This window comes from Phoenix dactylifera, chromosome 4 (assembly GCF_051530095.1).
Source record: "Phoenix dactylifera cultivar Ajwa chromosome 4, Ajwa_hap1_PhDact_Kaust_v1.1, whole genome shotgun sequence".
In the NCBI taxonomy this organism is placed as follows: domain Eukaryota; kingdom Viridiplantae; phylum Streptophyta; class Magnoliopsida; order Arecales; family Arecaceae; genus Phoenix; species Phoenix dactylifera.
Genome location: NC_143193.1, coordinates 28803745 through 28818769, shown reverse-complemented (window position 1 = coordinate 28818769; position 15025 = coordinate 28803745). Strand labels below are relative to the sequence as shown.

The 15025-nt window shown below is 38.1% G+C and overlaps 1 protein-coding gene across 1 annotated transcript; it reads left to right on the top strand.

The window, feature by feature from the left end:
• The first annotated feature begins 10878 nt into the window (after nt 1-10878).
• Nucleotides 10879-13356, top strand: LOC149753770 (uncharacterized). Its single transcript, XM_089930109.1, has one exon. It carries the CDS (start codon nt 11385-11387, stop codon nt 13179-13181), a length of 1797 nt encoding a protein of 598 aa, XP_089786235.1. The 5' UTR covers nt 10879-11384; the 3' UTR covers nt 13182-13356.
• Nucleotides 13357-15025: the final 1669 nt, after the last annotated feature.

The window sequence follows — 15025 nt, the reverse complement described above, 5'->3', positions numbered from 1 at the left end:
TGACCGGACCAAACTATGTGGACTGGTTGAGGAATTTAAAGATAGTACTCACTCAGGAGAAAATTTTCTATATACTTGAAACCCCTGATCTTGGAGATCTAGGGGATGATGCTACAGAAGAGGAGGTTGCCACACATAAGATGTGGAAAAATGACAGTGTGACTGTCAAATGTATCATACTTGCCTCTATGAACAATGAATTACAGAGGCAACATGAAGGCATGGACACTCAATCTATACTTCTCAGTTTAAAAGAGTTGTATGGAGAACAAAGCAGGACTGCTAGGTATGAGATATCTAAGCAGTTGTTCCGTGCTAGAATGAATGAAGGAACTCCAGTGCAAAACCATGTTCTTATGGTTATAGACTTGATCACCAGATTAAGTCAATTAGGTTTTGCTATGGATAGTGAGCTCAGTCAGGATTTGATCCTGCAATCACTGCCTGATTCATTCTCTCAGTTTGTTGTGAACTTTCACATGAACAAGCTGAACACCTCCCTGCCCGAGCTGTTAAATATGCTCAAAACAGCTGAAGGGCATATTAAGAAGGATAAAGGTCCACTCCTTCTTATAAATAGCACCTCTATGAGGAAATCGGGAAATAAGGGTTCTAAGAAACGATTGAACCCCAAGAGTAGCATCAAAAAGAAAAAAGGAAAGAAAAACTCCGGATCAAGTACCTGTTTTCATTGCGGCAAAGCTGGCCACTGGAAAAGGAATTGCAAAAGTTTTCTTGCAAGTATGAAGACCGATGCAAGAGTTGCATCAAAAGGTATGTTTATGTTACATGCCAACTTGTCATTAAGTTCTTCAAATTCAAATTCATGGGTATTGGATACCGGCTGTGGTTTTCACATTTGCAAATCTTTGCATGGACTACAGAAAATTAAAATTTTGAAGAAAGGTGACTTCGAGCTGTATGGCGCTGGAGGAGAGTCCATCCAGGCTGAAGCTGTTGGAACCTACAACTTGGAATTGCCTTCGGGAAAGCTCCTACAATTAGAAGATTGTTATTATATGCCCAAAATTATTAGAAATGTAATTTCCATTCCTTTGTTGTTAAAGAAAGGTTTTGAAATTAATGGAAAGGGCAATGGTTGCTCTATTTATTTTTCTAATAAGCATCTTTGCAATGGCATTATGGAAAATGGTCTTCTAGTTTTATTACTTAATGACAATGTCTTTCATATTAATAAAAGCAATAAAAGAAAGAGAGAGGAAGTGAATAATACCCTCCTTTGGCATTGCCGACTTGGTCACATAAGTGAATCAAGAATCAACAAGTTATACAAAGAAGAGTTCTTTGATCCTTATGATTATGAATCATTAGGAACTTGTGAATCTTGTCTTATGGGAAAAATGACCAAGTCTCCATTCACTGGACATGGAGAAAGGGCAAGTGAGTTATTAGGACTTATACATACAGATGTATGTGGTCCTATGACAACTCCAGCTAGAGGTGGATACTCTTATTTCATCACATTCACTGATGATTTATCAAGGTTCGGATTTGTGTATCTTATGAAACATAAATACGAAGCCTTTGATAAGTTTAAAGAGTATCAAAGTATGGTTGAAAAACAAACCGGAAAGTGTATTAAAATCCTTCGATCTGATCGAGGAGGTGAATACCTTTCTAGTGAATTTTTAAATCATCTTAAAGAAAAGGGCATTCTCTCTGAATGGACACCTCCGTATACGCCACAACTAAATGGTGTAGCTGAACGGAGAAATCGTACTCTATTAGATATGGTAAGGTCCATGATGTGCTTTACAGATCTTCCTATTTTCTTCTGGGGTTATGCATTAGAAACTGCTATATATGTGCTAAACAGGATACCTTCAAAATCTGTATCTAGTACTCCATATGAGATATGGAGAGGTAGAAAGCCCAATCTTAAATATTTTAAAATATGGGGCTGCCAAGCATATGTCAAAAGAAATTTTGGACATAAGCTAAGTGCTAGATCAGATAAATGTACATTTATAGGTTATTCCAAAGAAAGTATTGGATATCTCTTCTATCATCCTACTGAACAAAAGGTATTTGTTAGTAGGCATGCCACTTTCTTAGAAAAAGAGTTTATCTTAGAAAAGGGCAGTGAAAGAAGAATTGAACTTAATGAAGTTCAAGACCTACAAATAGAAACACAAGAAATTCTTCAACCAGATGTACCCATTGATGAAGTACAACCACAACACACATCTCCTCTCCAAAGGTCAAATAGAGTGCGAAATGCACCTAAGAGGTATGGGTTTATCATTGAGAATGATGAAGCCCACATCGTCGAAAATGATGATCCTCTGACCTATTCGGAAGCTATCATGAGTAATGACTCTAACAAATGGTTAGAAGCTATGAAATTCGAAATAGACTCTATGTATACCAACCAAGTATGGACTTTGGTTGATGCACCAGAAGGTGTAAACCCTATAGGTTGCAAATGGGTCTATAATAAGAAGATTGGAGCAGATGGCCAAGTAGAAACCTACAAGGCTAGATTGGTGGCAAAAGGTTTCAGGCAAAAGCAAGGAATTGACTATGATGAAACTTTTTCACCAGTTGCCATGCTTAAATCTATTCGGATTTTGCTTGCAATAGCTGCATACTATGATTATGAAATTTAGCAGATGGATGTCAAAACCGCCTTCCTTAATGGTTATCTTGAGGAAGAGGTTTACATGACACAGCCAGAAGGATTTGTCTCAAGTGGGAGAGCAAATCAAGTATGCAAGCTTAAGAGATCCATTTATGGATTAAAGCAAGCATCGAGGAGTTGGAACATCCGTTTTGATACAACAGTCAAAGAGTTTGGTTTTATCAAAAATGTGGATGAACCATGTGTGTACAAGAAGACTAGTGGGAGTGCCGTTGTCTTCTTAATATTGTATGTAGATGACATACTAATCATTGGAAATGATATTCCAATGTTACAATCGGTCAAGACTTGGCTATCAAAAAGCTTTTCCATGAAAGACTTGGGAGAAGCATCCTATATACTTGGTATAAAGATCTATAGGGATAGATCTAAAAGGATGCTAGGCTTGTCCCAGTCTAAGTACATAGATCGTGTGCTGAAAAGATTCAGCATGGAAGGAAGTAAAAGAGGCTACTTACCTATGAGTCATGGCATACGTCTCTCTAAGAAGATGTCTCCTAAGACATCTGAAAAGAGGAATAGAATGAATTCTATTCCCTATGCTTCGGCAGTAGGATCAATTATGTATGCTATGCTATGTACTAGGCCTGATGTTGCTTATGCCTTAGGCATAACAAGCAGATTCCAGGTTGATCCAGGAGAAAATCATTGGATAGCTGTGAAAAATATTCTTAAGTACTTAAGAAGGACTAAAGATATTTTTCTAGTTTATGGAGGATCTGAGTTGAAACTAGAAGGATTTTCTGATTCTAATTTTCAATCAGATCCAGATGATAGCAAGTCCACTTCAGGGTATGTCTTTACCCTAAATGGTGGTGCAGTGAGCTGGAAGAGTTCCAAGCAGCAAACTGTAGCTGACTCAACTACTGAGGCAGAATACATCGCTGTAAGTGAAGCCGCTAAGGAAGCTGTCTGGATGAAGAAGTTCATCGCTGAGTTGGGAGTAGTTCCTGAGATTGCTGGACCAGTTTCAGTTTATTGTGACAACACTGGAGCTGTTGCTCAAGCAAAGGAACCAAGATCTCATCACAAATCCAAGCACATTCTAAGACGCTTCCACCTCGTTCGAGAGATCGTCGAGAGACAAGACATAGTCATTGAACGAGTAGACACAAAGAACAACTTAGCAGACCCGTTCACTAAAGCTCTACCACAACAGCAGTTCGATCGCCACCTCGATTGTATGGGGATAAAATATAAGAGCGATTGGCTTTAGTGCAAGTGGGAGATTGAAAGAGTAGATGCCCTACAAGCTAATCGCAATATGTATTGCGAAAAGTTTTTTTTCTTTTGATTTGTCCAAATCATGTACATGACATTTAAATATGAATAAAGGCGTTATGTTTTATCATATGCTGTTGATTATATTTATGATAAACTCCTTAGATTAGGGCAATGGTTTTAAGACTATGATGAGATCATACTAGTGAGACTTAAAATCCTAAAATCCTAATCTTAAATATTCCCAGTCATTGGTACATTGAGTCGGGGATCAATGATTATCGGAAAGACTGGCATGTCTTATGTATGCTCGATGCAGAGGATGATTGATCTCACAATCATTTGTGTGGAGACACTAATACAAAGATGTGGGTGCTCATTAGAGGAATGAGTTCACTGAATTGACCTACAAAGAGAAATCTTATGAAGTCTTACTTACATGTCAAAAGATGATTCTCTTAGTGGGAGTTGTGCAACTGATCCTATGACCTGAGATCACCATGGTATCTTGTGCACATGAACCCATATTTTGGTTTACACTCATTCATGACAATAAGTTATGTACGAGGTCTTCTGGATATGGTGAATTGTGTACGAAGATTATGAGTAGGTCAACAAGGAATTAATCACTTCTAGTAAGAGAAGATAGCATCCTATTTATTCTAATCATATGATAATTCAGGAAGCCTTTGATCAAAGCAGAATGAAAATTAGAAAGAGTTTCTAATATTTCATTATTTGAATTATCATTAAAAGATTGAGAAAAATATGAATATGAAATTGAGTTTGACATATATTCATACTCATATACATATTTGGGATGCAGTTTGATTAAAGGATTGAATTGCATGGTAACTTGCCACTGAAGGGTATTTTTGGTATTTCCACCAAATTCCATATTTTTCGGGTAGACATGACACGTTGCTAGACGTCAATCTTGTTTTATAGGTTTGATCAAATTAAAGAGTTTAATTCGATCACCAATTAGAAAGGATTCTAATTGTTAAGTTCGGGTTCGCGTAGTTTGGACTTAAATCGATTAGAAGAGTTCTAATCAAGTTGGGTCAACTCGCACTCACACCTATTGCTGGCTAAGTATGGAACCCAATGGGTCGCACACAAGAAAACTTATCAAGGGTCTAATTGGATTAGATCATGTTTGCAAGATAAACATCCTAGCAGGTGTTGCAAACCTTAGCTCCTGATTCGAATTGGATTCGAATCTGATTCGAATTGGATTCGAATCTGATTCTTAATTGATCTAATTTGATTAGATCATATTCTAATATGGGTTAGCCAAGAGTTGGCACCTAATTGGCTTGGTTTGAGTCTAATTGGATTAGATTTAATAAATCATTCAATCTAGATCGTTAGATCTTGATCTACCGTTGGATGAAGACATAATGGAGAGTTGGTTTAACCCAATTGGATTGGGTTAGAGGATGGCTACCATAATTGACCATTGGATCTTAATCCCACCATTGGATGAAGACATAATGGGTCAAGTGAATGGCGCCTTGCATTGGAGCCCTTGGATCATCATCATGAAAGATCAAGAGGTGAGGCGTGATGGACATGTGATTAGCATGTGATGTTGACTTGGTCAAAATATGGCACCACATGAAAGGACATATCATTTGATACACCTCCTCACTTGATCTGCACCTCCTCTTATTTGATATGGCCCTTTAGATGATGCACTTTCATGAGAGGATGTGTGGATGGGATGCATCCCTTGGAGATGCATCCCTACACCTATTATAAATAGGTTAGCACTCCATGGGTTTCATCATTCCAAATTCCACCCCACTCCTCTCTTCTTTCTTTCTTACATTAGTTTCTTTCTTTCTAGCATTGCTTCTAGTGTGTCCTAAGCCAAGACAAGGTGGTCTTCTTTAGGACAAAAAGGATTAGAAGTGATTTTAGAAGGCTAAAGGAAAATAGAAAGGAAGGAAAGCAAGCCATTAGAGTTCTTTAGAAGAATTCTGCATTAAGGATCAAAAGTCTTTGGAGCTAAAGTATTGATTAAGTTTTCGTGTGGATCACCATTGGAGAGCGGACACTTGGACGCCTCGTGGAGATTGTACACTTTGGATTAGCGTTTGAGGTATTCTACTAATTCTGCATTTATTTTATATCATTTGATTGTAATCATTAAGGTGATCTAGGCTTAAAAGGGTTTCATGCATAGGGACTTTATTAAGAAATTTTTAAAATCCCTAGCTTCCGCTGCGCATTATAACATGCTAAAACCCTTCAACACCCCACCTAAATATAAAGATCCTGGTTGTCCTACCATATCTTGCATCATAGGAAATTTCAAGATACAACGAGCCCTTCTGGATTTAGGTGCTAGTGTTAACTTACTGTCCTATTCAGTTTATGAACAATTAGGACTTGGTGAACTAAAACCCACCAAGGTTACTCTCCAACTTGCCGATCGATCTATAAAGATACCAAGAGGAGTAGTCGAGGATGTACTTGTCCAAATTGATAAATTCTACTTTCCAGTCGATTTCATAGTATTAGATACCCAGCCTGTCATGAACTGTACCACTCCAATACCTGTCATTCTAGGCCGCCCATTTCTAGCTACTTCTAATGCTTTGATCAACTGTCGAAATGGAATAATGAAAATGTCATTCGGGAATATGACTATAGATTTTAATATATTTAACATATGCAAATAACCCGATAACGACAATGAAAATGATGAAATTCATGGAGTTAATCTGATCGACTCCATTGTAGAAGATGCTCTTGTTCCATCTCTTTCTTCTGATCCTTTAGAAACATGCCTAACTCATTTTGGACATACAGAGATAAACCAAAACTTTAGAGAAATCAGTGCTATATTAGATTCAGCTCCTTTGTTAGATACAGATAGGTGGAAATCTCGTTTTGAAGAATTACCTCCATACAACAATAGTCCTCTACCATTTAGTGTTCAAGCACCTAAACTTGAGCTAAAGCCTTTGCCATCTGAGCTCAAATATGCATACCTTGGTCAAGAAGAGACTTTTTCAGTGATCATATCATCCCAACTTGAACAAAGTCAAGAACTAAAATTATTAGAAATTCTCAAAGAGCATAAGGGAGCAATAGGGTGGACAATTGCTGATATCAAGGGAATTAGTCCCTCAATTTGCACTCATAGAATCCACCTAGAAGCTAATGCCAAACCTTCTCGTCAACCTCAACGTCGATTAAACCCAAACATGAAGGATGTGGTTAGGGCAGAAGTTCTGAAACTTCTGGATGCGGGTATGATCTACCCAATTTCAGAGAGTAAATGGGTAAGTCCAACCCAGGTGGTCCCGAAAAAATCTGGTGTTACTGTAGTCAAAAATGCCAACAATGAATTAGTTCCAAATAGGGTCCCCACTAGTTGGCGTGTATGCATTGACTATAGAAAACTTAATTCTGTCACTAGGAAGGATCATTTTTCTTTACCTTTTATTGATCAAATCTTAGAAAGGTTGGCAGGTCATAAATTTTATTGCTTTCTAGATGGCTATTCAGGTTACAACCAAATTGCAATTGATCCTGAAGATCAGAAAAAGACCACTTTCACATGTCCTTTTGGTACATTTGCTTACAAGAGAATGCCTTTTGGATTATGTAATGCTCCTGCAACCTTCCAAAGATGCATGCTCAGTATTTTCTCTGACATGGTTGAGCGCTTTTTGGAAGTTTTCATGGATGATTTTTCGGTTTTTGGCTCCTCTTTTGAAAACTGTGTGGACCATTTAAGACTAGTCTTAATTCGGTGTGAGGAGAAGAATCTAATCTTAAACTGGAAAAAGTGCCATTTCATGGTGACTAGGGGAATTGTTCTCGGGCATGTCATTTCATCTGAAGGAATTGAAGTAGACAAGGCTAAAATTGACTTAATTGCTAATTTACCCAACCCAAAAACTATCAAAGATATACGCTCATTTTTGGGTCATGCAGGATTTTATAGGAGATTCATTAAAGATTTTAGCTCCATATCTAAACCCTTATGTAATCTCCTGCAAAAGGAAACCCAATTTGTGTGGTCTGAAGAATGTCAAAAAGCTTTTGATAAACTTAAAAGCTTGCTGACCTCTGCTCCCATCATGCAACCACCCGACTGGTCACTTTCTTTTGAAATTATGTGTGATGCTAGTGAATATGCAGTTGGGGTAGTTCTAGGGCAAAGAAAAGAAAGGAAGCCTTATGTTATCTACTATGCAAGTAAGACTTTAAATAGTGCACAAAAGAATTACACCACTACGGAAAAGGAACTACTTGCCATAGTATTTGCACTAGACAAATTTAGGTCTTACTTGATTGGATCCAAAATTATTATCTACACTGACCACGCTGCCCTTAAGTACCTTCTTTCAAAAAAGGATGCTAAGGCACGTTTGCTTAGGTGGATCCTTCTGCTCCAAGAATTTTTTCTGGAAATAAGAGATAAAAAGGGGGTAGAGAACGTAGTAGCTGATCACTTGTCCCGTCTCACTCTTCTAGATTCCATAGACAATTCACCCATAAGAGACACTTTTCCTGATGAGCAACTGTTTGAGATCACGTCGTCACCCTGGTTTGCAGACATTGCAAATTTTCTTGTCACGGGTGAACTCCCGATTCATTGGAATAAACAGGATAAAAGAAAATTTCTGACCGAAATAAAAAATTTCTTCTGGGATGACCCTTATCTTTTCAAATACTGCCCAGACCAAATTATTTGGAGATGTGTACCTAATGACGAATTTATTAGTGTCATTTCCTTTTGTCATTCTGAAGCTTGCGGTGGTCATTTCTCTGCTAAGAAAACGGCTGCAAAAATTTTACAGTGCGGTTTTTATTGGCCCACCTTGTTCAAAGATTCCCATAACTTTTGCAAAGCTTGCGAGCGTTGTCAAAAGTTAGGTGGGATAACTCGTAGGAATATGATGCCCCTCAACCCAATTTTAATTATCGAAATATTTGATTGTTGGGGAATAGATTTTATGGGTCCATTTCCTCCTTCATTCGAAAATTTATACATCTTAGTAGCTGTAGATTATGTCTCCAAATGGATTGAGGCAATTCCTTGCAAGCATAATGACCATAAAACTGTGTTAAAATTTTTAAAAGAAAACATTCTTTCTCGATTTGGAACGCCTCGAGCCATCATCAGTGATGGGGGTTCACACTTCTGTAATAAGCCTTTTGCGGCTTTAATGCGAAAATATGGGATCACCCATAAAATCGCCACCCCTTATCATCCACAAACAAGTGGACAAGTTGAAGTATCCAATCGATCAATTAAGAATATTCTGGAAAAAACGGTTAACCCAAATCGCAAAGACTGGTCTTTGCGTTTAACTGATGCACTTTGGGCTTATCGTACTGCTTTTAAAGACCCGATTAGTATGTCTCCGTACCGTCTTATTTTTGGTAAACCGTGTCACTTACCTGTGGAATTGGAGCATAGGGCCTACTGGGCTATTAAGAAATTTAATTTTGACATGGATAAGGCTAGTTCACCACGCAAACTTCAACTTAATGAACTAGAGGAAATTCGGAATGAAGCATATGAGAATGCTCGAATTTATAAGAACAAAATGAAAGTCTTTCATGATAGAAATATTATAAGGAAAACATTTGAGCCTTCCCAGAAAGTTTTATTGTATAATTCACGACTTCATTTATTTCCAGAAAAATTGCGATCTAGGTGGACCGGCCCGTTTATAGCTAAAACTGTTTATCCGTATGGAACCGTTGAGATAGAGAATCCAAACACCGGTAATATTTTTAAGGTAAATGGCCAACGTTTGAAGTTATTTTTGGATAACTTTACCCCAGAGGTTGAATCGACCAATCTGGGAGATCCTGTTTATCAGGATTGATCTCTATATCTGCTAGAGATGTTCTGTTTTGTTGACCCCCTAATGGATTTTGATGAATACAAAACACTAGAGTAAAATTCTATTATATCTTAACAATTCAATTGAGAAATTCATGTGTTTTACTTAGAATATTATTAAGAAATGTCTAGGCAAGTTTCCATAATTTTTATGAATTTATTGAAGAATATTTTGAGCTAAAGAAAAAGTTCAGGGACAGCCGAGACGTCTCCTGATAGTTTCAGAGACGTCTCTGGCACAAACAGGAAGAACTGGCATACTTGGAGACGTCCCCGACACCTGCCGAGTCGTCCCCGCGTTAGCGGAGTCGACTCTCTCAGTAGCGGAGTCGACTTTCTCAGTGGCGGCAGAAAGACGTTTTTCAAGGGATATGCGCGAGACGTCCCCGCTGTACGCTGAGTCGTCCCCGCAAGCAAAAAGGAGACTTCCCGAGTCGTCCCCAAGATGACGGAGACGGCTCTCTCAGGGTTTTCCAGAGAATGGTTTCTGCGGTGATAAGGAAGCGGAGTCGACCCTGAGATAGCGGAGACGTCCCCATGCATAAAAGTGCAGACAAGCCGAGACGTCCCCTGAAAGAGCGGAGTCGACTCTCTCAGGGAATTCCAGAGGACATATTTTTCAAAGATAAAGAAGCGGAGTCGTCCCCAAACAAGCGGAGTCGTCCCCACTCAAAAAGTGCAGACAAGCCGAGACGTCCCCGTAAAGTGCCGAGTCGACCCCAGATAAAGTAAAAAGTAAAAATCCTGTAGGCGAGACGTCTCTCGCTGTAGCAGAGACGTCCCCGGAGCGCCTGGGACACGACTGACAGCTTTTCAGGTTTGGTTTGAATTTCAAATCCTTCTCTTTTTGTTTCTAACGGCTATATTTGCTTTTTGGGCTATAAAAGGGACCTCTTAAGTGGTTCTCAACAACTCTTCACCAACCCAAAAGCAAAATTATTCAAGAGAGAAAAGTTCAAGAGAGTGAGAGCATTAAAGTGTAGAAATCAAGTGCATTCAAGATTCTCTTGTGATTTCAAGCTCAACCGCTCTCGTGCGCTCGGGATTCAAAGCTCACACTCGATCCTACGCACTCCACATCGGAAGAATCAACATCTCCCACGCTTCGAACGGCAAAAAGATTCTTCCGGGTTAAATTGTTCATAATTGATATATTTGCTTTTTAGAGCTTTTATTCTCTTTTGTAAACTCTTTGATTGTAGTGCTTGTTCAAGTCAAGGGACTTGGAACAAGGGAAAGGCGTCCCAAGCCTAAGAGAAATTGGGGGTTTAGGGTTTGTTGTGAGCCCGGTGTAAAACAACGAGTTGGGTAGTAAACTCGCAAAACTACCGTACTGTAATCTTGGATTATAGTGGAAATACCCAAAGGCGCTTTGGGGAGTGGATGTAGGAGCGGTGGAAGCTCCGAACCACTATAAAACCGTGTGTTTGTGATTGTGTCTTCTCATCCCACTATCATTACCTTATTTCATATATTTGTGTGTTTTAATTTTAATTAGCCGAAGAGTTTTAAAACACCCAATTCACCCCCCTCTTGGGTGACCATCTCTGGGCAACAAGTGGTATCAGAGCAGGTGCTCTGTGTATTTCTTGAAAGACCTAACCGTCTTAGCCAAAGATCTAGATGGGAACACCCTTTAACAATGTTCCTGCCGAGGGGCAAGCAACCAATAGACCTCCACTCTTCAATGGGACAAATTATACCTTTTGGAAGACTAGAATGAAAATCTTCATTCAAGCACAAGACTATGCCTTGTGGAGGATTATAGTCAAGGGACCACAAGAACCATCACATGTGGTTAATGGCATTCGAGTTCCCAAACCTGAGGAGGATTGGGATGAGAATGATGATAGGATGGCTCAACTCAATTCTAGAGCCATGAACTCACTATTTTGTTCTTTAGATGTAAATGAGTTCAATAGAGTCTCTACATGTAGTTCCGCCAAGGAAATATGGGATAGGCTTGAAGTTACCCATGAGGGTACAAATCAAGTCAAAGAGTCCAAAGTGAACATTCTAGTTCACAAATATGAATTGTTTAAGATGGAACCTAATGAAACCATCACATGCATGTTTACTCGCTTTACCGATATAATTAATGGTCTAAAGAGTTTGGGTAAATCTTATACTAACCCGGAACTTGTGAGTAAAATTCTCAGGTCTTTGCCGAAAGCATGGGAAGCAAAGGTCACGGCAATCGTAGAAGCCAAAGACCTCAACACTTTGGGATTAGAACAACTACTGGGCTCATTGATGACGCATGAGCTCACAATGAAGCAACATGAAGAAGAGTTGCCGAAGAAAAGGACAATCGCACTCAAAGCTACTTCAAGTGTGTGTGAAGAAGAGAGTAGTGAGAGTGAAGAAGAAAGCCAAGATGAGGACTTGGGCTTGATAGTAAGAAAATTTAAGAAATTCATGAGAAGAAAGAAACCTTTCCCAAGAAAGAAATTTGGAGGGAGAAATGATTGGGAAAAAGAAAAGGAAAAAGAAAGAGACCCAATCATATGCTATGATTGCAAGAGACCGGGACACGTTCGTTCCAAATGCCCTCAACAAAAGAAGTATTTTGGAAAGGAGAAGAAGAAGGCATTAAAGGCAACATGGGATGATAGTGACACATCATCCTCCGAGGAAGAAAAGGAAGAGACCGCCAATTTGTGCTTCATGGCGTTTGAAGACGATGAGGTATGTCAAAACCCAACTATAAATTTTACTTTAGAAGAATTATATGAGGCTTTTCAAGAACTTATGGGTGATTGTGGTATGTTAGGAGCAAAGAATAAAGAATTAAAAGCCTCTAATCAAAAACTAAAGGAAGATATTGAAAATCTATTAAATAAAAAGGAGAGCATTAAAAATACTAACACTATTGACCTAGAAATCAAAAACTCAAAACTTAACATTGAAAATGAAAAGGCAAATACACTAATTAAGGAATTAAATCTACAAGTAAAATCCCTATTCGATAATAATACCTCACTTGCACAAAATGTTGAATCTCTTAAAAAAGATAAGGAAGAACTAGTTAAAGAAAATTTGAATCTCAAGAATGAGGTACATAAGTACAAACCAATTGTTGAAAAATTCACACAAAGCTCTGAAAAATTAAATCTCATTCTTTCAAATCAAAGAGCTGTTTTCAATAAAGCCGGATTAGGATATAAAACTAATAAACAACAAAAGTATCTAAAGAATTTCTTTGTAAAAGCAAAAGATGTAAAAACTGAAAAACCTACATGTTTTCATTGTGGAAAGAATGGACATAAAGCCTACTCTTGTATTCAAAGAAAAATCCAAACTAACAAGAGTACATTTGTGAAAGCCAAAAACATAACTAAAGTATGGGTGCCTAAGGGAACCAACCACACTAACCACGAAGGACCCAAGAAAACTTGGGTACCTAAGAGCTTCACATGATCATTTTGCAGGTATGCCTTGCAGCCGGAAATAAAAAGAGAATGTGGTATCTTGATAGCGGTTGCTCAAGGCATATGACCGGTGACAAGAGTCTCCTCGTCACCTTGGAATCAAAAGAAGGAGGATTAGTCACATTTGGAGACAATGCTAAAGGACGAATTATTGGTGTTGGTAAAATCTCCATATCACCCTCCTCATTTATTGATAATATATTGTTAGTTAATGGACTAAAACATAATTTATTAAGTATAAGTCAATTTTGTGACAAGGGCTTTAAAGTGTCATTTGAATCGTCACTATGCATAATTAGTAGTCCAATTGATAATGAGATCATACTCACAGGACATAGGCATGGAAATGTTTACATGGTAGATCTTGATGATCTCACCATGAAGGATGGCCAATGTCTTGTAGCCATGAATCCCAAAGTCAATGAGACTAGTTGGTTATGGCATCGTAGGTTAGGGCATGCTAGCATGGATTTAATCTCTAAATTAATTACATAGGATCTAGTCAAAGGGCTACCAAAAATGGACTTTGAAAAGAATAAAATTTGTGCTGCATGTCAATTAGGGAAACAAACAAGAAGTTCCTTTAAGTCTAAGAACATAGTTTCAACATCAAAACCCTTAGAACTAATTCACATGGATTTGTTTGGACCCACTAGAACTGCTAGTCTAGGGGGTAAGAAATTTGGTCTTGTAATTGTTGATGATTTTTCACGTTTTACATGGGTTTCATTTCTTGCACATAAAGATGAGTCCTTTCCCGCTTTTATTAAGTTTCATAATAGAGTTTCGAATGAACTCAATCTTAAACTAAAAGCAATTAGGAGTGATCATGGTACCGAGTTTGAAAATCAGCATTTTGAAAAATTTTGTGAAGAAAATGGTATCAATCACAACTTCTCGGCACCTAGGACACCTCAACAAAACGGGGTGGTAGAAAGGAAGAATCGCACACTAGCAGATATGGCTCGTACCATGTTGTGCGAATCGGATCTACCAAAGTATTTTTGGGCTGAAGCAATAAATACCTCATGTTATATTTTAAATCGTGCTTTAGTTAGATCCATCTTAAAGAAAACACCTTATGAGTTGATAAAAAGTAAGAAACCAAATATAAGTTATTTTCATGTTTTCGGTTGTCGATGCTTTATTTTAAACAATGGAAAGGACAATCTCAGTAAATTTAGTGCTAAATCAGATGAGGGGATCTTCTTAGGTTATTCCTCATCTAGTAGAGCATACAGGGTCTTCAACAAGAGAACTCTCGTTGTTGAAGAATCTATTCACGTTGTTTTTGATGAAACTAATGGAGATTCTTCTAGAAAAGAAGAAGATGGTGATGCAGGTATACTTGAAGACCGAATGAAGGAATTCTCCATACAAGACAAACAACATGAGGATGAGGTCAAGGAAGATACAAATCAGCAAGATGAAGAAGGTCAACCTCCATCAAAAAATCAAGATCTTCCTAAAGAATGGAGGTATGCACATGGTCATCCAAAGGATCTAATCCTTGGTGATCCTTCACAAGGTATAAGAACTAGATCCTCTTTAAGAAACACTAGTAATTATCTTGCTTTCGTTTCACAAATAGAGCCTAAATCACTAGAAGAAGCTGAAAAAGATGATAATTGGATGAATGCTATGCAAGAGGAATTAAACCAATTTGAAAGAAATGAAGTTTGGACTCTAATAAAAAGACCCCCTAATGTTTCAATTATAGGCACCAAGTGGGTGTATAGAAATAAACTAGATGAAGATGGAATAGTATTAAGAAACAAAGCTAGGCTAGTGGCCAAAGGATATAATCAGGAGGAAGGAATAGATTTTGATGAA